The sequence below is a fragment of the Eleutherodactylus coqui genome, chromosome 3, assembly GCF_035609145.1.
Source record: "Eleutherodactylus coqui strain aEleCoq1 chromosome 3, aEleCoq1.hap1, whole genome shotgun sequence".
In the NCBI taxonomy this organism is placed as follows: Eukaryota; Metazoa; Chordata; class Amphibia; order Anura; family Eleutherodactylidae; genus Eleutherodactylus; species Eleutherodactylus coqui.
This window is the reverse complement of record NC_089839.1, coordinates 30,562,827-30,589,651: the sequence shown is the minus strand read 5'-3', so window position 1 is coordinate 30,589,651 and position 26,825 is coordinate 30,562,827. Positions and strand designations below refer to the sequence as shown.

Sequence of the window (26,825 nt, the reverse complement as noted above, 5' to 3'; positions counted from 1 at the left end):
CTATTCTAGTCCATAGGGGGCAGTACAGGGTTATTCAAAAAGAAGGAGCAGATTTGGGGATTTAATTACAAATGAACTACAAAAGACAGAGACACAATCTGCACATCACTGAAAAAAGGAAGGTTCAAAGTTGTTGTTTTTTTTAACATCCAAGTCCCATTTTCTTCTATACTGCAGCTGGTAAGGGGGCTTTGAATACCCCACCTCCAAAAAGTGAGTGCTGTGATTGGATCACAGGCGCCGTTGCTCAGCCAATCAGAACCGGCACTCGATGAACTAATCACAGCCATGTCTTTCACTGAATGGCTGTGAATGATCAAGCACCGTCTCTGATTGGCTGAGCCACGGTGCTGGTGATCCAATCACAGCACTCGCTTGCTAGAGGCGGGGTATTCAAAGCCCCGTTACCAGGAAGAGAGAGCTCTGTCAACGCTGAGGATTATACTGCAGCTTGCCGCAGCGCTGCACCTAGATGCCGCCAGGCTAGGTGAGTATTGCTGTTTTGTTTGTTTTTTTAATCTAGTGTAGCTAGGGCTTATTGTCGGGGGAGGGCTTATATTTCCAGCCCCCTCGAAAATCAGGTAAGGCTTATTATCGGGGTAGGTCTTCTTTTCGGGGAAGCGCTGTACTAGGATCCAATGTTTTAGTGGTCCTGTCGGGTAGAGCAGGAGCCTGGCTCTTAGTAGTTCACCAAGCCACCACTTTAAAACGACGTATATGCAGGTTTAAAGTCTGTTAGTGAGATCAGTAAAAAGGCGTATTGGCCGTCACTAAGGGGTTAATAATACTGCAGTCTATGCGCTTCCTCAGGATGGCTCCGTGTTTTCCAGGCTCGGGGTTACGCTCACATCACTCCAGAGGAGACATTTGTAATTTATTAAGGAAATCAGGAGCTTATATATTAAAAAAACAATCAGCCGTCCTCGTAGGGGATTATTAACCCCATCTGTGGGCCGAGCGCCGCCAAGTTGTCAGGGAGCCACAAGCCACAAGGCTGGTATGACTTATGCAGATAAGATGCTTTTCCTTGTGTTTCCACATGTGATATTGGCCATTCCTAGGATGGATAGCTCAAGATCGCCCCCAACAGCTCAGTCTGGATGAAGAACTAAAACCTCTTCATCGGACACCTTGATTATCCCTGGGATGTCGGGTGACAACTGACATGTCTCTTATACATCCGGTAGTTTTCAGCCATGTTACCTCGGGCAGCAATGAGTTTTTACCCATTATTCTTCCTGCGGTTCGAAATTTCCGCTTGCTGCCAGTGAACGGGGATTTTAAAGGGGTATTGATCTCTCATTGATATCAGTGGGATCTGTGCCTGCAGTTACAAGTGCAGGCCACTACACAGAGGTTGGAGCAGCAGCTTCCACTCTGACCCTGTTGTATCCCGGCTCTGACAGTGGGTGCTGCCTGAAAGTACCCCTTTAAGGCTACATGGCGACTCTGGTTGCAGGATCACAGTGTTGCATTGCAACATGATTATCGATGCGATTGTGTTGTGACGTTTGCCCTTAAGTATCTGCAACACGACTGGTGAAAAAAATCCAGCACTGTTGGGTCACAAGTCGCCTGAAACTTTACAGCCAAATCACAAATCCAAAATAGTCACATGACAGCAGGTCGCAGGTGATTTGCCTGAAATTTGCTGTTGCACGACCGGAATCGCCACGCAGCCCTCGCCTTACAATGCACTATGACCTGCTGACACAGCTGATGGTGCTTACAGTCATCCACAGTCCCGGCTCCTGATACACTGTAGGGGCTCATTCAGACCAGCGAGTATTTGGTCTGTGTGCTGTCCATAGAATCCACGGGCGGCGCATGGACACGTTATATCCTATGCGGCTTTACACATGAGCGATTGTTCATTTGGTCTACGTGAAAATGAAACGCCGCTCGTCCTATTCTCATCTATTGTCACGAATGACAATAGGACGTGCGATCTGCACTGGAGATCCAACGGTTGGCCATGTGCCGTTTGATGTGTTGAGTCCGTGTTTCTTGGTCGCAACATACATGTACGTGGCTGGATAAGTCCTGAGAACCCGATCAGCTCCGTGAGCCGGACAGATGGAGATTGTTGGGCTTTTTAGAGACAAACCAGGTTTTACTTCTTGACAGCAAGCATGCTCTATCTCTGCACTTTCCTCGGAACGCATCGCCGGTTGTATTCAATGGGACAGGAAAACACATGGCAGGGCGATGGGAAACCCTTGCCGATCCTCCGACGCAGCTGAAAGTCACGCCAGGGGATCGCAACCTCACATAAGTGATGGAAAGCGATTTTGACAGAAAAAACGGCGGGTATATCGCTCGTTCATGATCGCTAGATCGGTGAAATTCTCTGCCAGTTTGATATATAACCCACCTACCTTCCCATTGGAAAAATCAGAGCTGAATTCAAGATGGTAGCATTCAAAATGGCCGTCATGATGGTGACACAGCCATGTGAGCCCGGCCTACCGGGACGATGTCCCCCTACCCTCAACTTGTATGCAAAATTGCATCACCCTCTGCTAAACCGTTTTCATTCCATAGGGGTCTTTCCACACTTTTGAGTCAGGAACGCTATCTATTCTCCTTAGGGAGAGCACCTGGAAGCTGAGTGAGTGAGGAGACTTATAAGGCTCCTCTGGGTAATATGCAAATAAGGGAGATGGAACAATACCTCTGCAGCGCCACCTATTGGAAGGCAGCATTCCTGCAAGTCAATGTCAGACTCTTTATACAAGCCTTGTAAAAATGACTGGGAATTGAAAGCCAAACCAGAATCCATACACAGACAGCTGTTTCAGGGTGTTTGCTCCTCATCAGTGTGCAGTAGGTTTCAGGCTCGGATAGCGAGATTTCCACACTTTTGAGACATGCTGTATTTTTGAAGATGATGGTGGTGACATTGCTATCGGATGTATGCGCAGCAGGCAGTGCTGGGACCAATAGGATGACTCAAACTGCATAACATGGAAGAGAAAACTTCTTTTGTTTTTTTTATGTAGTGAGGACGATCTTTAACCCCGCGCCGGCCACCGCTGATCTAGACCCCGCCTTCTATACGCACTCTGACATCTTCTGCTGCAATGAGAGTGAGGTGAGGACACGACGCTCCATGTGATCTCTGGTTCCTAATCTCCCGGCTAATGTTTCTGCACTGTACGTCCGCATTATGATTCGGTGCGAAACAAGTGCGTTTAGGGGACTTTACTGTACTTTTTTTTCTATATAAGAATTAAGGGGGTATTCCTTTAATTCCATTTACTATTGATGACCAATCCACAGCAATCAAGAAAAGTCATCAGTAGTTGATCGGCAGGGGTCTGCTGTTCGGGATCTCCGCCGATCAGCTGATGCTCCAACCCGCTGTCAGTGCAGCAAGGCCTGCTGTCCGCATCAATAGTCAGGGCCGGAAGTGTAATAGAAAGTATCACTGCCATTAATTTCAACAGGAGTGAAGTCGTCTATTACACTTCTGGCCATGCCCACCAATGCGGATGTCCAGCCCTGCTAGACTGATAGCCGGCCAGAAGATTTGCGATCAACGGGATACGGAGTGGTGGCCCCTTGCTGATGACTATAGATTAGCGAGTACCTGCCCGCTCGAGACTGAAGGTTCGGGTGCCGGCAGCGGGCAGGGAGCTGCGGGGGAGAGCGGGGCGGAATGGAGGGGAGATCTCTCTCTCCCTCTCTCCCCCCCGCTCCCTCCTGCTGACAGCCGCTACTCACCGCTCCCCCGCGCCGGCACCCGAACCTTCAGTCTCGAGCGGGGGAGATACTCGCTAAAGGCAATGCTCGCTCGAGCAATTGCCTTTAGCGAGTATACTCGCTCATCCCTACTGATGACCTATCCTGAGGATGGATCATCAATAGTAAAAGTCTGAGTTATCCCTTTAAGTTATAGCATGCTGTATTAGGGATCTGTTCTCCCTCCGGAGCCTTGCTGCTAGCAACCAGTGTGCATGGTCCAGCGGGGCACCGCTAATGTACAGAAAGTTCTTATAGGTCTCCATAATGGGAGATTCTGATATGAATGATGTGATGGATGTTCTTAACCCTTTCACCAACCTAGTCCTGGTTGCACTGTCTCTTTATCACTTTCCAGGCAGAGATATTAACGGGCATGCAGGTACAGAGCCCCTCCGATGCCGGAGCCGCAGGATCAGTGCTGCTGGGAAGAGGTTGTTGTCTCGTCCTCGTCACTTTAGGAGGAGAGGGATGTGTAATCGTGAGCAAGCAAGATCCGAATCCCAAGCACATTGCAACATCTAAAGTGAAAGCAGTGGACACCACGGTACGGTATTACTCTGCTATATGGGGTTATTAAACTTCAAGACTGTGAGATGGACCGGCAGCGAAAAGGAAGGGGTACTATCTGTGCATTTACAGGCAGTGACTGGGAGGTAGTAGTAGCTGTACCAACATCATTTATAGGGAGAGAGGGGGAGGCAGTAGTATCTTTACCGACACCATTTACAGAACGATAAAAGGAGGCAGTACTATCTGTTCCTACATCATTTACAGAAAGATACAAGGAGGCAGTACTATCTGTACCTACATCATTTACAGAAAGATACAAGGAGGCAGTAGTATCTGTACTTACACCTTCTTCAGGAAGATATGGGGAGGCAGTACTATCTGTAGCTACATCATTTACAAGGAGACAGCACTAGCTTCCTTCCAACATCATTTACATGGAAAGACAGGGAGACAATACTATCTGTACCTACAGCATTTTCAGGGAGGCATTACTACCTGCAACTACATCATTTACAGACAGTGACTGGAAGGCAGTACTATCTGTACCTTCATCATTAATAGGGAGAGACAAGGAGGCAGTACTATCTGCACTTACACCATTTACAGTTAGATACAGGGAGGCAGTACTATCTGTAGCTACATCATTTACAGGGAGACAGCTGTAACTTTGTCAACATCATTTACATGGAGAGACATGCAGGCAGTACTATCTGTACCTACATCATTTACAGGGAAAGAAAGGGAGGCAGTACTATCAGCACTTACACCATGTACGGGGAGAGACTGGTAGGCAGTACTATCTGTGCCTATATCATTTACAGGGAAAATAGGGAGGCAGTACTATCTATACCTACATCATTTACAGGGAGAGACAAGGAGGCAGTACTATCTGTACCTACATCATTTACAGAGAATGAAAGGGAGGCAGTACTATCAGCACTTACACCATGTACAGGGAGAAGCTGGTAGGCAGTACTATCTGTGCCTATATCATTTACAGGGAAAATAGGGAGGCAGTACTATCTGTACCTACATCATTTACAGGGAGAGACAAGGAGGCAGTGCTATCTGTACCTACATCATTTACAGGGAGAGACTGGGAGGCAGTACTATCTGTACCTACATCATTTACAGGGAGAGACAAGGAGGCAGTACTATCTGTACCTACATCATTTACAGGGAGAGACTGGGAGGCAGTGCTATCTGTACCTACATCATTTACAGGGAGAGACAGGGAGGCAGTACTATTTGTACCTACATCATTTACAAGGAGAGACAGGGAAGCATTACTATCTGTACCTACATCATTTATAGGCAGTGACTGGGAGGCATTACTATCTGTACCTACATCATATATAGGCAGTGACTGGGAGGCAGTACCATCTGTACCTTCATCATTTTGAGGGAAAGACAAGGAGGCAGTACTATCTGCACTTAAACCATTTATAGTTATATACAGGAAGGCAGTACTATCTGTAGCTACATCATTTATTAGGAGACAGCACTAGCTTTGTCAACATCATTTACATGGAGAGACATGGAGGCAGTACTATCTGTACCTACACCATTTACAGGCAGAGTATCTGTACCTACACCATTTACAGGGGGAGACATGGAGGCAGTACTAGCTGTACCTACACCATTTACAGGGGGAAACATGGAGGCAGTACTATCTGTACCTACACCATTTACAAGGGGAGACATGGAGGTAGTACTATCTGTACCTACACCATTTACAAGGGGAGACATGGAGGCAGTACTATCTGTACCTACATCATTTACAAGGGGAGACATGGAGGCAGTACTATCTGTACCTACATCATTTACAAGGGGAGACATGGAGGCAGTACTATATGTGCATACATCATTTACAAGGGGAGACATGGAGGCAGTACTATATGTGCATACATCATTTACAAGGGGAGACATGGAGGCAGTACTATCTGTACCTACATCATTTACATTGGGAGACATGGAGGTAGTGCTATCTGTACCGACACCATTTACAGGGAGAGACTGGGAGGCAGTACTGTCTGTACCTACATCATTTAGAGGCGGAGACAGGGAGGCAGTACTATCTGTAGCTACATCATTTACATGGAGGCAATACTATCTAATGGCCCATTTACACTTAACGATTATCACTCGAAATTCGTTCAAACAAATAGATTTGAGCGATAATTGTGCAGTGTAAATCGCTCACTATCACTATTCATTCGCAAGTCGCTATCGCTGACTTTCAGTCCGTATAAAAACTATCGCTGGCTTCTCATCCCAAATGCTTCCCGCTTCACATAGAAGATGAAGAGCTGAGCGAGAAACCCGCCATCTAGCAGTCTAAACACGCTGCACGAGCGCCAACGACCTTAGCAGTGACACCAGCACTCATGCAGTCATTACCCGACTGTCAGCCTGTGTAACGGCCATATATGATGGGTGGATCAGCACAATGGGGCACACTTATCAAGACAACTCTACCCACAGAAAAGTACACCGGCACCGCAGTCTTATGAAAGCTGTCTAAAAGTAAATCTGTCTTTGTTATCCATAGCAACCAATCACAGCGCAGCTTTCATTGCTTATACTGCTGAGGTAAAATGTTAGCTGCGCTGTGATTGGTTGCTACAGGCAACAAAGATTTTCTTTTAGTCAACTATCGTAAGTGTGGTGTTGGCATAATTTTCCATTCCATCCTGTACAACAGACTTAAAGTGAAATTCTGTCCTGGGCAGGAGGGCACATGTTACCTGCAGTAGTTCTTCTATGCCGCTCCTCCGACCCGCCAGTTCTTGGCCCTGTTTTCAGCTATCCAAGATGGCTGCAGCAATTTTCAAAATAATGTTGACTACCTGTCTGTCCGTGCGTGAGTGAGTAATGGATGGGTTTGTGAGTGACTTATGCTCCGCCCCTGATCACATGACTGTGACATAATCACAGGTCCTGTACACACATGGCTGCTGTCCGGCTAGGTGTTCTTTGGTATTCCATAGCAACTGAAGCCACAGGCGGTTTCTAGTCCACCCGTAATCTGCACAAGGATGCAGGACCTGTGAAGACATCACTGTTATGTGATAAAGGGCGGAACATGTAACTCCCTCACTGGGGATGAAGGGCCTTTAATGATGTCACCATCACGTGATCAGGGGCGGAGCATGTAAGTCATTCCCTCCGGATGAGCCTCACCATCATGTGATCAGGGGCGGAGCATGTAAGTCATTCCCTGCGGATGAGCGTCACCATCATGTGATCAGGGGTGGAGCATGACGGTGATGTCATCACAGGTCCTTCATCTCCAGAGCTGTGTTGCTTCTGATCCCTGTTGTACAGGATGAACAATTAATGTAGCAGTGCTGTGCGTGTGACGTGCATGTAGCAGTGCTGTGCGTGTGACGTGCATGTAGCAGTGCTGTGCGTGTGACGTGCATGTAGCAGTGCTGTGCGTGTGACGTGCATGTAGCACAGTTCTGTGCGTGTGACGTGCATGTAGCACAGTTCTGTGGCGCCACATTACGCCACCACAAACACCGGTACTGTAATGTCCTAATAATTACTAGTCTATTTACCGAATGATCACTCTGCACTGCTCTCTGATTGGATGGTGCTGATCATGTGAGCAGTTCTGGCCAATCAGAAAGCTGGTATTAGTGCAATAGTAGTCTAACACTGTGGGGTAGTCTGAAGTTGCCTCGGCCATTTTGGATGAGAAAAAAAAGGACCTGGAACTGGCAAATCGTTGAGATGGCAGAGGAGAACAATTGCGGGTAACATACACCCCCCCCCCCCCCCACTCTGTCCTGAAACCAGAGGGTCACTTTAATAATAATAGAACTCCATGCAGGTACGATTGATGAAAGCCGTCTACTGTATATACACTGAGCCTATATACTACATACAGGGAGGTTATACAATTGGCGCACAAGAACGGTGGGGCTCCTACAGCAACACTGACAGCGAGAGGTTAATAGAAGGCGCTGCAGCCTTGTGTCGGTACCTGCTGCTTTGCAAGCCAGTTAATGAATGCAGTGAAGCGGTGTGACGTGGGCTTCTATTCTGCACACACTACGAGCCCCCCGCCTCGTGGGAAGAGCCGCTATAAATACCCCGCGCTCCTATTATTAGCTCCTGCGTAATTCATTGTGCTGAAATTAGCAAAGGCCACGTCAGACCGTTAGTACAAATCCTCGACGGACGCACCATTAGTGCGCGCTGGAACCTCCCGCACCTTATTCTATTTCCGTTCCTCACTGTTTTCAAGATCTCTGCTTGCTGGCGGCAAATGAGAACATTGTAGTTTATGTCCAGAGGTGGTGTAATACTGCTCACAGCTGAGGTTATGTGACAATTGTACAAACCTCTCCTGTGCTGATAGTCTGTTACAGTGTATCAGCCCAGAGATTATACTATAGCATACCCTAATAGCTCTGATGTCAGATACCATCCGGTAATATCAGTGTCAGGGCTATTTCAGACGAGACCATTTATCATTTGAATGAGCGAATTACGCCATCGTTAGCGGAGATGGCTTAGCCGGGGGAGAGGGATGCGTCGTCTTACAGATCTCGCCCCAAAGGCCGGCCTGGAATCTATGCTCAAACCTAAGTTGTGGCACGGACTAGAAGGGATTCTACACTATTTAGTTGCTGTCCCATAACTTTTGGCATGTCAGCGGTATTGGGAGGATAAAGAGTTAATCATCTGAGGTTGTAATCCCGCTGCAGTATCTACAGGGATGCAGAGACTTATTAAGGACTTCCCATGGACTGGGCCATAGAACGCTGTGTCTCCCAGGGAAGGTGGATGCCCCAGGACCACCCAGAATTAATTGCAGCTTCATCCCCATGTCATTGCTGTAGATCTGTTCTCCGCTTCCTGTGGTCACTGCCATGTGGGCCGCACAGCCCAGCCGCCATTATTAGGCACTGCGTCTAGATAAAATGTTTTCTCTTCAGTAAATCGGTGCATCCCTGGCGACCGCCCTGGATGACCCGTCCATTGCCGGGGAGAGACATGGAGGCTGCAGCCATTTCTCAGGCCAGAGACATCACGTTCATTCATCAGGCTGCCTAAGTGCAACTCAGTCCTATTCAAGTCAAAGGGACTCAACTGCTATACCAGGCACCGCCACTATAAAACGTACAGCGCTGTGCCTGGTATGCACTGATCAGCAGGGCTCCTAGGCATCAAATCACCACAGATCTGATATTAATATGCTAATTGTCGATCAGTGTTTGTAAGCATGAAAAGATTATCATCCTTAGTCCAGTTTCGATGTATAACAGTAATATACCGGGATCTTCACAGCTGAGGGTTTGCTACAGTTGCATCCAGTCTGAGCAATGCTCTGTGTATTGAGGAAGGGGCCGCTAACACAGGGGTTACCTTCCACCTTATACAGCATCACATTGGTTCTTGCCTATCAGATATGCCAACCTTATCCCCTTTCTGATGCGGACATCAGGTTTCTGTGTACGGAGCTTGGGCGCACAGCCTGCTACATACATGGCAGGTATCGGCTATGTTTGACAGCTGACACCAGCTGGCAACAGCTGCGATCAGCGTTCATGCTAAATTGTGGCCGTTAACCCTTCAAATGCTACTGTCAATTTAGACAGCGACATTTAATTACGCTGATCAATATTTAGGGCTCACAAATGGCCCCCTGCAATGTGATCGTGGGAGCCGTTTGGTTGTCATGGCAGCCTGGTGCCTTCTGAAGACCCCTAGGGGATGCCATGAATTATTGTCTATCATGGGGTAACTGTGGTATTCTTGATAGACTACCTACCAGAATATGGTATAATGCAATACTACGGTATTGCATTATACTATGTGAGCGATCACAAGTTCAAGTCCCCTATACGGACTCAAAAAGCATCAGTAGAAAGCTGAAGGTAAGTGAAAAAAAAATCTTACTAAATATTAGAAAACAATGAAAGGTAGTACAAAAAAAAAACACTTTTCCCAGTCATCTCATAGAAATAAAAAAATTAAAAAATGTCATATTGCTGTGTCCATAAAAATCCAGATTATGAAAATATCACATTATTGCGCAATCGCAGTTTAAAAGCCTTCCTGTACATTAGATGGTAGCAATGAAGAATACAACTCGTCCTGCGAAGAACAAAACCCGCGAGTCGCTCTGCCTCTGGGAAACTAAGAGTTAAAAGTTGGAGGAAAGAAAGAAGAAGGCAAACCGATAAGGGGCCGCAGCGGGAAGGGGTTAAGGAGATGGTGAATATGGGGCAGCTGGTGCTGAGCCGGGCGCAGGATTCCCACTGACTGACTCAGCATTGCGCAGTGATTATATCCCCCCCCTGGAATGATATGTGTGATGAGTAAGCAGTGAGCCAGCGGCCGCACGGACCGCCAGAGAGATGGCTGCTCCTCGCTCCTGTCTATGAGCCTGCATCATCCACATGTAGAAACGTGTGAGATTCATACTGCAACAGCCGCAGTAATTCGGGGCGCGCAATTTAATCCTTGAGCTATTTCCTTTACAGAAGGTGATAACTCTCATTGCAGGTGTGCGGGAGCGTATGCCCCTTTAAGACTAGCGTCCTGCAAAGCACTGACCTGTGTGGGGTCGGGTGAGGACTTAAAGGGGATCATCTAATTTAGGAAACTCATAGGGAATTCCGAATTCAAGCGACCCACTAGTCCTGGACAAACAAAGATGGCCGCACCACTTCTCTGACTACCTGATGCACACTGTGTATTAGTCAGTAGTCTAAAGGTGCATTTAGACACAAAGATGATCACTAGAGAAGAGCGAGCGTACTCGGTAAGGACAGATATGAGCGAGTATCGTCCTTACCGAGTACCTGCCTGCTCGCCCGCAGATTCAGGTGCCGGCGGGGGGCGACGGGGGAAGAGATCTCTCTCTCTCCCCCCCCCCACCTGCTCCCTCCCGCAACACAGCGCTCACCCCCGCTGGCACCTGAATCTTTGCGGGCGAGCAGGCAGGTACTCGGTAAGGACGATACTCGCTCGTATCTGTCCTTACCGAGTACGCTTGTTCATCTGTAATGATCACTCAAAAATTGGCTTTTGAACGATCATTTTGCATAATCTACTAATTGGTACTAATGCCTAGCAGTACCAATTAGCAGCATGGGAGATGAATTTATTCAGAGGACCACCCGCTGTTCTCAGAATAAATTCTCTTTGTTCTGCTGACAGCTGAGAACAGCTGAGACAATGCAATCAGCTGTTATCAGCGCTCCCCGGGCAGAGCACAGTGTGCGGTCCGTCTTATCAGCTGCTCTGCTGAACAACAGATTTCAAACCGGACTGAAATCCATCGTTCGGCAGAAAACTGAAAGATGGGCACATTTACACGCAACGATTATCGTTTGAGCGATAATCGTTGTGTCTAAATGGGCCTTAAGACACTACATGTGGGCTACACTAAGCAATAGAAGCAGCATCTAGTGTCTGTGGGCCCTTTTAAATGGGACGACTGTCAGACGCAGAAGTCCCCGACAGTCATCCCAGCGATAATCGCTCCTGTACTTTTACATAGGAATGGAGGTGGAGCGCGCCAAAGATTGCTTCGGCCAACCACCTCCATTCACAGTAAACAGGCAGTCTTTCATAAATGCAGGACTGCCTGTTCACACCGGCCGATCGTCGTCTACTTTTTATGCCTCCATGATCTTAGCGATGAGCGAATTATCGTTTATCTTTTAGATTTCCGCGATCCAGCGAGAATCTGGACAATAATCGTGTGAATGTAGCCTAATACAGACCTTTTTAGAGACTGAGGAGGAAGATTAGAGGACTTTATGGCGCATTTATTAGCACTGAAGTGCTGCTGTCCTCTTACGGGGTTACAGTAGTCCAGGCGGGACATGATTAGGGCCGGTGTTCTTGCGGTGAGAAGAACAGATGCTTTCAAGATGTCTCACATAGTCCAAAGATGACGATGAAAGGGGCAAAATGGTGGGAAAGAAACAACTGGCCTTAATCAGCTATGAGGCGAGTCAGGGGCCGGTGGTCTGGACATAGCTGCAGCGTGTCCTCCATCTGTATCCTGGCCTGTGAAGTGTCAGCTCTTGTGTACATTCACCCTGCAGACGTTTACATAGTGCTCCCTGATTCTAGTTATCTGCTCCTTTCATCTTCCCCTGAGACGGGAACAGACCTGTGCCAGGGATTATTAGGGGGGGCTTTGTCATCACATAGGAATGCAAGGGTTAATGGCCGCCCTGACTCAGCATTAGATCACTCGAAGCCATGGGGGAAAAGATGCAGAATCCCACCCGGGCGACTACCCTTATCAGAGAGTCAAGGGCTTCATCCGCCTGGGACGTAAGACCCTTGTAGGCATGTCTGCTCTTTAAGGGCACCATCCCCTAAAGCTCTGAGTCCTGCTCTTCTGACAGGTGCTAGGATGGTGGTTGTAGTAGAGGTGACGGTATGTTATATGGTTGTCTTATGAGATAGCCGGAGTGGTAGGATGGTGGTTGTAGTAGAGGTGACGGTACGTTATATGGTTGTTTAATGCGAGTAGCAGTTATCTATCGCCCCCCAGGTGCTCCTCGCCTGTTTTTGGACCACTTTGCTGCCTGGCTCCCCCACTTCCTATCCTGTGAAATTCCAACCCTCATCTTAGGTGATTTTAACATCCCCACTAATGACCCTATGTCCCCTTCTGCCTCTAAGCTTCTTTCGCTCACCTCCTCCCTTGGTCTCTCTCAACTCACAGCCTCTCCCACTCACAGGGATGGCAACACTCTTGATCTGGTCTTCTTCCGTCTCTGCTCTGTTTCCAACTTCACTAACTCCCCTCTCCCACTCTCGGATCATAACTTCCTCTCTTTCTCTGTCACGCTCCCTACCATCTCTCCAGACCCACCTACCTACAGTACCTACAGGAACCTTAAGGCCATTCACACCCAGGACTTTGCTGAATCCCTACAGTCCTCTCTGTCCCCCATCTCTCTCCTCTCCTGCCCCAACCTGGCTGCCGCTCACTACAACACCGCTCTCAAACATGCCCTGGATGAAGCAGCGCCCCCCAGAACCCGAGCCATTCGATGCAGAACACGGCAACCCTGGCTCACACCTCATACACGCTTCATCCGGCGGTGCTCTAGAAGTGCTGAACGGCTGTGGAGGAAATCGCAAACGGCACCAGACTTCCTCCACTACAAATTCATGCTCAGAACCTACAACCTCGCCCTCCACCACGCCAAACAAGTCTACTTCACCTCTCTAGTCTCCTCATTATCGCACAACCCTAAACGGCTCTTTGATACTTTTCACTCCCTTCTCAGCCCAAAACCGCAGCCCCCAGTGACGGATCTCAGTGCTGAAGAGTTGGCTGCTTACTTCAAAAAGAAAATAGACGACATCCGTCAGGAAATAACTTCCCAATCCCAGACTAGCCCTGACCCTAGTCTTGTCAGCACTGCATCTAGCTCCTGCTCACTGTCTGTACTCAGACCAGCGACAAAGGAAGAAGTCTCCAAATTGCTCTTCTCTGCTCGCCCCACCACCTGCGCTAGCGACCCTCTCCCCTCACACCTCCTCCGTTCCTTCTCCCCAGTGGTCATCTCCCATCTCACCACTATATTCAACCTCTCTCTGACCTCTGGCATCTTTCCCTCTTCTTTCAAACACGCCATCATATCCCCACTGCTAAAGAAACCGACTCTGGACGCGACTGATGCTGCCAACTACAGACCCATCTCAAACCTCCCCTTCATCTCCAAACTACTAGAACGCCTAGTCTACTCCCGCCTTGTAAGCTATTTATCAGAGAACTCTCTCCTAGACCCCCTACAGTCTGGCTTCCGACCTCAACACTCGACAGAAACTGCCCTTACTAGGGTATCCAATGACCTACTGACAGCCAAATCGAGGGGCGATTACTCCCTACTGATCCTCCTCGACCTTTCTGCAGCGTTTGACACTGTTGACCACAAACTCCTCCTCAGTATGCTACGCTCCATTGGCCTAAAGGACACTGCCCTCTCCTGGTTTCTCCTCTTACCTATCTGACCGCTCTTTCAGTGTCTCCTTTGCTGGCTCTACCTCCCCTCCTCTTCCCCTTGCTGTTGGGGTCCCCCAGGGCTCGGTCCTTGGCCCCCTTCTCTTCTCTATCTACACAGCCCCTATTGGACAAACCATCAGGAGTTTTGGCCTCAAATACCACCTGTACGCTGATGACACCCAGCTATACACCTCTGCCCGTGACATCTCTGCACCCTTCCTCCAAAACATCACTAACTGTCTGTCCGCTGTCTCTAACACCATGTCCTCTCTCTACCTAAAACTAAACCTCTCTAAAACTGACTTACTGGTATTTCCACCCTCCAGTAACCGACCTCCTCCTGACATCTCCATCTCAGTGTGTGGCGCCACCATAACTCCTAGACAACATGCCCGCTGCCTTGGGGTCATATTTGACTCTGATCTCTCTTTTGCCCCCTACATCCAATCTCTGGCCCGAACATGTCAGCTGCACCGCAAGAACATTGCAAGAATCCGCTCTTTTCTCACTGTGGAAACGTTAAAAACGCTTATTGTCGCCCTCATCCACTCCCGGCTCGATTATTGCAACTCGTTGCTGATCGGCCTCCCCTGCACCAGATTCTACCCTCTCCAGTCCATCCTGAATGCGGCAGCCAGGCTCATCTTCCTGTCCAGCCGCTACTCGGACGCCTCTGTCCTGTGCCGGTCACTGCACTGGCTGCCCGTTAAATACAGAATTCAATTCAAACTCGCTACCTTCATCCACAAAGCCCTCCACAGTACAGCGCCACCCTATATCGCCTCCCTCATCTCAATCCATGAACCAGCCCGGGCTCTCCGCTCTGCTAATGAAACCAGACTGAGCACCCCTTTAATTCGAACTTCTCATTCCCACCTCCAAGACTTCTCCAGAGCAGCACCGGTCCTCTGGAACGCACTACCAAAGGCTACCCGAGCAATCCAGGACTCGCAGAACTTCAGGCGTGCTCTAAAAACGCACCTCTTCAGGGAGGCATACCGCATTCCCTAAACAAACCTCTCTGTACTCCGCCTGATAACATGCTCCCTGACCTACTGACTGCAATCCCTGCTAGCCATCATAAACCGCCCCTGCAGTCACACCGTTTCTGCCGTCACACGGCCAAATGTCTGACCATTGTCTATGTGTATAGCATCGCTCACTCTCCACCTCGCCATACTGTGCACATCTCCAGCCCCTTTACCTTCTGTATCACCCCATTACTTGTAGTATGTAAGCTCGTTGGAGCAGGACCCTCACCCCTATTGTTTCCATCAACTGATTACTATGTAACCGTGGTTCTGTAATGTTTGTATTTTGTCTTTCTGTATTCCCCCCTGTCTATGTAAGCGCTGCGGAATATGTTGGCGCTATACAAATAAAGATTATTATTATTATTATTAATGGGATAGCCGGAGTGGTAGGATGGCAGTTGTAGTAGTGGTGACGGTACGTTATATGGTTGTCTTATGAGATAGCCGGAGTGGTAGGATGGTGGTTGTAGTAGTGGTGACGGTACGTTATATGGTTGTCTTATGAGATAGCCGGAGTGGTAGGATGGTGGTTGTAGTAGAGGTGACGGTACGTTATATGGTTGTCTTATGAGATAGCCGGAGTGGTAGGATGGTGGTTGTAGTAGAGGTGACGGTACGTTATATGGTTGTCTTATGAGATAGCCGGAGTGGTAGGATGGTGGTTGTAGTAGAGGTGACGGTACATTATATGGTTGTCTTATGAGATAGCCGGAGTGGTAGGATGGTGGTTGTAGTAGAGGTGACGGTACGTTATATGGTTGTCTTATGAGATAGCCGGAGTGGTAGGATGGTGGTTGTAGTAGAGGTGACGGTACGTTATATGGTTGTTTAATGGGATAGCCGGAGTGGTAGGATGGCAGTTGTAGTAGAGGTGACGGTACATTATATGGTTGTCTTATGAGATAGCCGGAGTGGTAGGATGGTGGTTGTAGTGGTGGTGACGGTACGTTATATGGTTGTCTTATGAGATAGCCGGAGTGGTAGGATGGTGGTTGTAGTAGAGGTGACGGTACATTATATGGTTGTCTTATGAGATAGCCGGAGTGGTAGGATGGTGGTTGTAGTAGTTTTGACGGTACGTTATATGGTTGTCTTATGAGATAGTGGTAATGGTAGGATGGTGGTTGTAGTAGTGGTGATGGTATGTTATATGGTTGTCTTATGAGATAGCCGGAGTGGTAGGATGGTGGTTGTAGTAGAGGTGACGGTACGTTATATGGTTGTCTTATGAGATAGCCGGAGTGGTAGGATGGTGGTTGTAGTAGAGGTGACGGTACGTTATATGGTTGTTTAATGGGATAGCCGGAGTGGTAGGATGGCAGTTGTAGTAGAGGTGACGGTACATTATATGGTTGTCTTATGAGATAGCCGGAGTGGTAGGATGGTGGTTGTAGTAGAGGTGACGGTACGTTACATGGTTGTCTTATGAGATAGCCGGAGAGGTAGGATGGTGGATGTAGTAGAGGTGACGGTACGTTACATGGTTGTCTTATGAGATAGTGTTAGTGCTAGGATGGTGGTGGTTGTAGTAGAGGCGACGGTACGTTATACGGTTGTAGTAGAGGTGACGGTACATTATATGGTTGTCTTCTGAGATAGTGTAGTGCTAGGATGGTGGTGGTTGTAGTAGAGGCGACGGTACATTGTATGGTTGTCTTCTGAGATAGTGTAGTGCTAGGATGGTGGTGGTTGTAGTAGAGGCGATGGTACGTTACATGGTTGTAGTAGAGGTAGATCCTTTGGAAAGATTGAATATTAGGGTAATGTTGAATGGCCAGCGGAGGGGGCTCCGTAGTGGGGAGAAGCACTGGAGAAGAGCTTGGACACTGCGCTGGAGAGGCCTGGAGTCCCCAAGTATAGGGGAGTTTGGGCCAGTCCAGGGAATCCCCCTCCGGAGGGACAGCTGATGATCTCTACATCGTGGGACAATGTTGCCCGTCATATACATCAGATGAATCTCAACCAGTGTCAGTCATTTTACCAGGACTGGCAACCATCCGATGCGTGTGGCATCCTGACAGCAGAGCTCAGTGAAAGAAGGGTCGGGGATACCGGATATCAAAGTGTCCAGTCCTTGCTTCTCAGGGGAGATAAGTCACCACCGAAGGAGTCTCTAGGGCACAGAGATGTCTGCTTCCACGCTCCTCAGTGAGAAGACGTGTATGAAGGGGTCAGGAGGAAGATCTGTGGGTTCAGACCGCCAAACGCAAATTGTGCTTAAGAAACTCGCGCAACTCACATCAGAACACGGACCCCCTATGTCATCCGGGTCATCGGATTATGTGAATACACGCTTAGCACACCACCCAAATCTATGGCCTTCCCAACGGGCTCTGGGATGCCAGTCCACTCCACAGTACCTATTCACATGTACTAAGAGCTGGGTGAACGCTCGTTTGGTCAGCAAGTATTAGTCGCAGAGCCGTAGTTTGATGCCCCATTTACCCGATCCCCTGCCTCGCCTTCCCCCTCAGGTCGGCACCCCTTCAGCTCCACCGCTGGCCATTACAGTCTGGCCGGCTGCCATCTGCATTGTGCTGTCTCTCCCGCTGGACGCGGAGCCACAATAAGCGGGAACTCAACAGAATTAGGAATGGTTATTCTTAAACTCTCTTCAGTGCAGATGAGATAATGAAGGAAGTGGAGAAGACAATGATCACACGAAAGTGAGAGTCACAGATCCCCATTATACAGAGCAATGACTGCACCACCCTGCCAACAGGAAGCGGCATTCACAGAGGAGACCAAGGGGCATCGCTGCGGGCAGAAGGGCTTCCGTGCATGGAAATATAGAGGAAGAAGTAGTCCAAGAGGTCTAGACAGAGATTCACTGACAGGTAGCGTGGGGACAATGAGGACTATTTATAACATGCCACATACGTGTACTTGGCTGGGATGCTACATATTGATGTCTGAGATCCTGTTCTCACCTTCTTTGGACCATCTGCAGGTGGGAGAGGTCACCATAACAGGATCACAGGGACGCGCGCCGCGCCGCCCGGAGCCGATGAGTCTGAAGTACAAGGAGCGGCCTGTAAGATTTACAGTGAAACTGGGCTTTTAGAAAACTTTTGACATGTCAGCAACATTTCCAAAGTTTTGATCAGTGGGGGTCTGGGTGCGGAGACCCCCACTGATTACTGAAATGTAGGGGCTGCTGTGCTCTCCGCTCTTTTTGGCTACCATCATTGCTTGTCCGCTCCTCTCGGCAGATGAGGACCGATGCAGGGATGTCCCAAAGATAGGGGATAACTATTAGATTGGTGGGAACCCCATCGGTTGCCAGGATAGGGATCCTCCAGGGTCCAGATGCGTACTGGCAGTCCATTACTTCCATTGGAAGTTGCCAGAGGTAGATGAGTATAAGTGCTTAACCCACGAGTGGCAGCACTCGTACCCATCCCTTAGTCCATTCATTCAGGGGTATGCAGGACCCCCATTCTTCTGGACCCCCACTGATCAAAGGTTCTTTTACTGAAATACCTTTCAGTTATCGTATAATAACAATTTCTGCAATTTTCTGTTATATTTTGCTTCAGTCCCCTATCATTCCAAGATCTCTGCTTGCTGTCAGTAAGTGGGAACATTTGGGGAAGTTTATGAAGAGCGGCATTTTACATGTTGGTCTTAATATGATTTGCCCCGGGGCATGATGCTACTGCTACATGGAGAGGCGACAGCTCGGCTTACACTGCCATGTAGATGAGGTCCGACTCGCCGTACGTTTCTGGTGTACACTATACATAAATCTGTTGGTTCAGGGCGGTCGGGCCCCTCCCAAAAGCCCTTTTACAAAACGGGCAAAGCCGGCGCAAAAAGCGAAAAGTCACACATCCTTGTGCAAAAATGTGCAATTTTTTTTACATGAATGTCCCCCATTCCTTTTACCAATAAATCTGTACAGAACTAATACTTCTCACAGCTGAGGGTTTGTTACAGCGTGATCCTCTGTGAGCGCCACAAATCTCCTCTGCTGATAGTCTGTTACATTGTATCAGTCTGGACTCCAAACTTGTGTAGCCTAGATTCAGTTTTAGTAAACCCTCAGCAGTCTGATGTCCCATTTAGACGGGACGGTTGTCTAAACGAGCGCTGAAGTCGCCGCCAGGTTGTTGGCGCTCGTGCAGAGCATTCAGACAAGCAGATCACCGCTGGCTTCTCGCTCAGCGCTTCACATCTTATTTGGGAGCGTTTACGCTTAGCGAGACGAATAGCGCGACAATCTTCCGTGTAAATGGCCCTTTAGGCTGCTTTCACATCTACGTCGGGGGTTCCGTTTTCCTGCTCCATTATGGAATAAGACCTAAATCTGACAGACCGTGTCTGAACACCCCCTCTAAGGCCCCGCCCACCTCTGTGCTGGGGTCCAGAGTAAAAGTACCAAAAGTCGCAATTTTAGCACTTTCACTAAAATTGCAACACTTTCGTCATCAGAGTTCTGGCACAAATTGTTTCATACATACGCCCCTTTGTTATATAAGGTCTAGAGGACCCATCTGAGTTACTACACAAGTGCATTGCGCATAAAGTAATTCTGGAGCATCTTTCCTCATAACTCTGTGTTGTTCCTCTGTTATCCCTCCTGGAAATTTATGAAGAAATTGACCGCTGGGTGTTACTAGTTGGGGGCGCCCTACACATTCTGATACTGTCCAATAGGAACTGACAATGCAGGGACACCCTACTGACGAGGGGAATGTTAACGCCCAATTGTCAGTTTATTCATCAATGTTCAAGAGGAATAACAGAGGAACGGCACTACTAAGAGAGTTAGGAAAAAAGCTGTTCCATAAGTGTTACATCATGGTGTATCCAATTATCGCTAGAGCAGACAGGTCCGGACTGATGACTGATCCTCTTTAGGCCGGACTCACACGGGCGGTTTTGTTTTGCGGATTCCGCGGGCATTGGAAGGCATTTATTGTCAATTTTTCATTCCGCGAGTGGAACAAAAATTGCAGCATGCTCTATTTTGCCACAGAATCCGTGTGGCCGGCCAGAATTGATGTCAATGGAGACCCTTCAGACCCGCATCTTATACGCAATTAACATTGCATATGGGCTACGGTAACCGCGTCATCACTAAGTGACGGTACGAGAAATACGAATAAACGGAAGAAAAAGTGTGCTGTGCGTGACCGCCGCGAGCCGCCACAATCATTCACAATACACCAATAGCAGATACGGAGGGTCGCATGTGGAATCCGGTCCGCCCGTGTGAGCCTGGCCTTTATATAATCTGCGTATTTCCCTATTGTTGGCCTGGCGTCCCATCAGCGACGCGGCAGACAACCTCCATTGTGTCACAGCTTCTGTCTCTTTCCTCTCAGGGCGCCGGAGACAGCTTCATTGGGGCGTTGGCGTTCTTCATAGCGCAGCATCCTCAGCTCAGCATGGAAGAAATGGTGAAGAGGTCCAATCACATCGCGTCGGTGAGCGTCCAGGCCGCGGGGACGCAGACATCCTATCCCCATCGGAAGGATCTTCCTCAGGATTTCTTCTCATGAATGAGACCGGTCCCGGGGGAGCAATGTCCACAGCAGAGAGTCGTGTAAGGAAGCCCAAAGTACGGGGCACTCCGCAGCCCCCGGGAACGTACAATGCTGGGTGTAACCCGCAGCCATACTGCCTAAATAAAACAGCGCTGAAACATGACCGTCTGCAAATCTTCTACTAGTCCCATCCGTATGTGGGAAAGCTGGGTGACCGTATGGCCGATAGTACAGCTCCTGGTCACCCAGCCTCCCCAGGGTGCTGAATGCAACTTCATCATTGCAGTATTGCCTTTGTAATGTGTATAATATATATATATATATCATACACAGACGGTGTACAGATAGCTGTATTCTTCTGTACAATACTTGTTATAGAGTGCACAACAGTGACCCCAGCAGGCCACATCGTGTACTACACCACACATTCTCTACATCATAAGAAAGACTAAACATTTACTACGGTTTACAGAAGTCTGCAGTAACATGGCCGGATAGTCCGCAGCAGGACATACTGTCCCCCACGGGCGCCTCCCCGCAGGGCCTAAATGCTGGAAAATTTGCTGGATTTACAGAACACGTTATGTGGACAATATTTAAAAAAATCTCATCCACATTGAGCAGAGACATTTCCTGTGGACTCTGTTTACAGCGGCTTCACACGGGCGTATTGTAAAATACACCTACTCCTGCGCAACTTTTACACGCTGGGAACAAGGGTACTTTGCACGCCTGCCTGTGCCATTCTGTGCGTATTTGCGCAGACACCGCTAGTTTACATTAGCGGGGGAGTCACTCCCTCCCTGATTTAAATGGCTGTTAAGTCACAGGAGGTGGCGGTGTGCGCGGCGGATATATGTGCGCCCCTCTGATAGACCTCATGGTACGCAAATGCACACAAAATAGAGCAGGTCCTGGTTTTTGCAGCCGCATAGAAAGGTACTGAGAACGAACCCTCTGAAATTAATGGGTTCTACTCTTCACGTATTTTGCGCAGGATTCTTCCAGGCGCCAGTTACTTGAAATAAGCCGCGATTATAACGCTGCTGATTGTGGCTATGTTCACACGAAAGAATTTTCCGCATGAATTCCGCCTCTAAAAACTGTGCCAAAATCTGTGGCTTTCTACTGCGTTTTTTTGGCACAGATCAACACACGGATTTAGCCCCGTCCAATAGGAAAATAGCAGAAATATCACATTCTCTTTTGATGCAGTTTTAAGAGGCAGATTTCGCGCTAAAAGCTCGTGGCGAATTCCATCGTGTGAACGCTCTCAGGTTACGCTGTGGATTTTGACCGCGGCTTTTCAACCTTTCGTAATGCAAAGGTTAAACCCAGGGGCGTAACTATAGAGGATGCAGGGGATGCGGTTGCACCCGGGCCCAGGAGTCTTAGGGGGCCCATAAGGCCTCTCTTCTCCATATAGGGATCCCAGTACTATGAATAAAGCATTATAGTTGGGGGCCCTGTTACAGGTTTTGCATTGGGGCCCAGAAGCTTCAAGTTACGCCTCTGTGCAGCATGGTTTAGGTATGGGTACGGGTACAGATAGAGGGGGGGGGCCCTGAGCCTTTAGTTACGCCCCTGGTTAAACCTCTTGGCACCATTTAGAAGCGGATTTGGCCACTGCAGCTTAGCTGTGTATTTGCTGGCAATTTCCCGCTGCAGACATTTCCCAGCAGCCTCAGCGTGCTCCACCTATAGACACGTAGAAAACAACATGGCACATCCACACCAAGTTCTGCATCAAAACCCGCGCCATTGATGTGGAATTTGATGCGGATCCACAACAGATTTCACCCTTCCAATTGCAGGCGGTGAAGTCTGCTGCGGATCTGCATCACGATCCGTGCCCCATCTGCTACCTACCCCAGGGCTACTTTCACACAGCGCAAAAAATCCCACCGGAAACCAAAGAATTAAATCCACGGTACATCCGCAACAGCTGGAGGAAACCTGCAAGCAAACCTGAATCAGCATCCGATTTCTTCCGCCACGACTAACATCATATTGCGCGGAGCTGCGAACGCTCAGTGCGATTCCGCAAGCGAAGTTTTGCAGCTATGATGCAATGTCTGAAACTATCCTAAGGCCGGTTTCACACGAGCGTCAATCTCACGGGAGTTTTGGGATATACACAAAACTCACGCAAATATGAACTCCATTCTTAAAAAACACAGTTTTTCGTCACAGCGAAGAAAAAAACATCGCCCATTGATTTCAGTGGGGCGGCCAAAGCCATCACGTCTAGGAATTGCGATGTAATGTTTCCCATTGAAATCAAATTTGCCTCACGTCCGCAGGTTAGACACACGCTGCCGAGCGCAATATCGGGCTGGGCTTCTCAGCCTGAGGGCCTCATGTCCACGGGAACAGATCCGCAGCGGGTCCGCACGGGTGATCCGCGCCCTATAGGGATGCATTGGACACCCGCAGCATGCTCCATTTTAGTGCGGGTCTCCTGCGGGGACGGCTCCCATGGAAGCCGTCCGGATCCGCGGCACACCCGCAGCTGAATTCCTACTCTCCGGCGCAGGAGTTCAAAAAAAAGAAAAAAAGGAGTGCACAGTGCGGCTCGCTGAAGAAAGAAGATCCGGCCGCGGCGAAGGGCAGATCCGCAGCGTCTGGACAGGTAAGTATTTCTTCTTTTTAGTCACCCAGAAAAAACGCAATAAAAAGCGATCAAAAAGCCATATGTATTCTAAATTAATACTATCTGAAACTACAGGACATCCCGTAAAAAGTGAGCCCTCGCTAAACTACGTCGACGGAAAAATAAAAAGGTTATTGCACGCACAAAATTACGGCAGAAACTAATTGAAAAAAATTTATGTCCGCGGGGAAGCAGAGACCCGCTGCGGGATCCTGCATGAAGAATCCGCGGCAGGCCTGATTTTCCCCGTGGACATGAGGCCTAATAGCGACATCACTCCGCATCGCACCCCTCTGGTCGTGGATTATCACCCCTGGGACAGATTAGGGTGTATGCACATGGGCGATTCTCCCACACAAGTTCTGTCCGAATCCAAGATGGAGGGACCTCGCCCAGAAGAAGAACCTATTCGTTTGAATGGGTTAATTCACACAAGCAGGTTTTCTCTCTGACCTACAGCCCGAGAAAAATTGCTGCGTGTCCTTTTTTTTTTTCGTCCATTATTTCCTATGGGAGCGTTAAAAACATGGAATTTTTTTCTTTTACTGCCTAAAATTGCACTCGCCTGTGTGAATACATCATTAAACTTACAGGTCATCCTGTTACGGCACAATCGGCGAGATTTAATATCGTCCACCGATGTCATGGCGCAGCAGATACACAACTGCATATTAGTGTGAGGATCCTACATACAGCGGCTCACACCTCAGCATTCTGCACAACTATAGGGCATGCATGACTGGGAGATGAAGGGGATCTTCGAGGGATACCTTGGGGTTGGAGCGGAAGCCGCTGCTCCGACCACCGTATAGTGGCCGGCGCTTGTAAATACAAGCGCAGCTCCCATTGATTTCAGTGACGCCTCCAGTTACAAGCGCCGGCCACTACACGGCGGTCAGAGCAGCGGCTTCTGCTCCAACCACAGGGCTGTCGCGGTCTGGAAAACCCCTTTAAGGATAGGGATACACGGCGATTTTAGCCACAACACAGGTCACACGCCCAGGTTTTGCGCAGTAACCTTGCCACCTCCTAATAGAAGCCAATGCAGCTTGTCATGACTGCGGCGTGCCATCTGTGGGTCGTGGGAACGTGCAAGGCGAAATTCAAATTGCATTAACCATCATTGCATTAGGAGACTGTCGGCCATAGAGCAGCATTTGTCTGGCGGCCGCGACGTGCCGAAGTCACCATCCAGCCCCGAATAACGATCACACTGAGGGCGGCGATAGCCGCAGCGCTAAATCAGTGAACAAGGCTGAAGCGTACCTCCACAGAAAACAACGGGGTGGGGAAAAAGCTGTGCGCAGCGTCTGTGATGTAGACCCCCGGCTGTCTCTGACTGACAACTGGCTACAGAATATGAGGCATTACTGCGGCAAGGAAAGAAAAACCTGCAACATTTCTCACCCATAGTGACAGTCGCAGTAGTAGTAGTTTCACACGGACGATCGCGATGTCGCCGCTGTAAAATCGTGTCTTTGTTCCTGCGATTTGAGCGTCAGCACTGCTTGCGCTTTTGCTACGATTTTTTTTTTAGCACAGAAGTCAATAGGACTTTCTAATGTTAAAAACGCATGGCACGAAAATCACAAGTCAGTGTGTTGCCATAAAAAAAAGGAGGCTGCATAGTAAAAAAATAAAATATCGCAAGACGCAGAAATATAGGACACGCTGCGATTTTTATTTTTTTTTAAATAGCAACATCGCATGAGTGAAAACATCACAAATGTGAAGGAAATGATTGGTTTCATAAATCTGCGTTTTTACTCACTCTCGTATAGCTTGATTTTATTTAGCGCTACATTCACACCGCCCGATATCGCGCTGACCAATGTGCGTTTTTCGTGTTTTTCAAGATTCAAACACACCTCACATCACATCCCTCCTGTGACCTCGCCATCCTCAGGTACGTATTTCACAGGCATCAGAGGATTGCAAGCGTTTCCCATTGGTTTCTATAGGAAGCATCATATCGCACGGTAGGCAAGTGTCATGCGATGTCTTTAAAGGTCCTACTGAAAACAATGGGCGGGGCGTTCCGAGGGAGCGCCAAAAGGTGGAACATGCTGAGATTCTTAAATTTGTTGCCTCGCTGCGAGTGAAAATAAATCACTCGTGAATAAATCCATTCAAAAGCATGAGTTCATATTTCGTAAATTTTGCGCATTTCACAACGCACGGAAGGATTTGCGCTCGTGTGCTTGTCGCCTAAGGCCTCATGTCCACGGGCAAATTAACATTTACAATCCGCAGCGTTTTTCCTGCACGCAGATCCGCGCCCTATAGGGATGCATTACACACCCACAGGTAGTTAAATACCTGCGGATGTCATTTTTCTCGTCAGGCGCAGGTCCCACGTGCAGGAAAAAATCCGGACATGCTCTATTTTAGTGCGGGTCTCCCACGGGGACGGCTCCCGCAGGCTTCTATTGAAGCCTATGGAAGCAGTCCGGGTCCGCGGGAGACCCGTACCAGAATAAACTCACCTGTCCAGACGATGCGGATCTTCCTTCCTTCGCGGCCAGATCTTCTTTCTTCAAGCCAGTGGATGTGCCCGGCGCATGCGTGCGGCATGCAGCTGGCGTGCTGAGCACATCCGCCGGGCCGAAGAAAGAAGATCCGGCCGCGACTGAGAGAAGATCAAGCCGCGAAGAAGGGAAGATCTGGAGCGTGCAGAGAGGTGAGTAATTGTTATTTTCAGTCCTCATGTCCGCGGGGCAGGAGGGACCCGCTACGGATTCTCCAGGGAGAATCCGTAGCAGGCCTGATTTTCCCCGTGGACCTGGGGCCTAAGGGTTACTCGGAGCACGTCCAGTCTTGGTTCACGAAAAACAAGCCAATTCTAATTCATGTTTATAGCCGTGTCCCTTGTTTACTCTCTTATAATCCACGTGTGTCTGATATATATAAACATTTGCGCATGTCTATAAAGCCCTATGACTGTGCAGTCAGACAGCGCCTGAATGTGACTAAGCCCTAATTTCACATGGGCGAGTGCGATATGGGGCTGTGAAACTCGGATCGATATTGCGCGCGGAAATGTGCGATGTCCCTGCGGATGCAAAGCGTTTTTGTTTCAAGAACGCCTCGCATCGCTCCAGGGAAGTAGCGATGGTCCCGCGGGGCTGAAAGTCGCGCCGAAAGATCGGCAAGTGTTTCTCATTCTTTTAATGTGGGAGTCCTCACATCGCACTCGCATGCTCCTCGCACGGCCTGCAATGCTTTTTCCGGCCCCATTGCAAAGATTGGGCGCGGCGTTCTGAGGGAACACCCAAATATAAGACATGCTGTGATTGTATTCCTGCACCAATAGCGCATTTCGGACGGGCGCTTTTATGCCGGCCAGCAAAGATGGTTCAGGAGCCTCGTGGAGACGGTCGAGAGCCGCGGAA

General features: G+C 48.8%; 1 protein-coding gene across 2 annotated transcripts in view; it reads left to right on the top strand.

Annotated features, from left to right (window-relative positions):
- Positions 1-20,943, top strand: part of RBKS (ribokinase) — a 54,133-nt gene extending 33,190 nt beyond the window's left edge. For both annotated transcript variants that reach the window (XM_066595417.1, XM_066595416.1), the window contains exons 7-9: positions 3,003-3,094; positions 4,103-4,291; positions 20,619-20,943. In XM_066595417.1, the coding sequence (XP_066451514.1) occupies positions 3,003-3,094; positions 4,103-4,291; positions 20,619-20,795 (458 nt within the window). In that variant the 3' untranslated portion in view covers positions 20,796-20,943. The remainder of the gene's footprint in view (positions 1-3,002; positions 3,095-4,102; positions 4,292-20,618) is intronic.
- Positions 20,944-26,825: the final 5,882 nt, after the last annotated feature.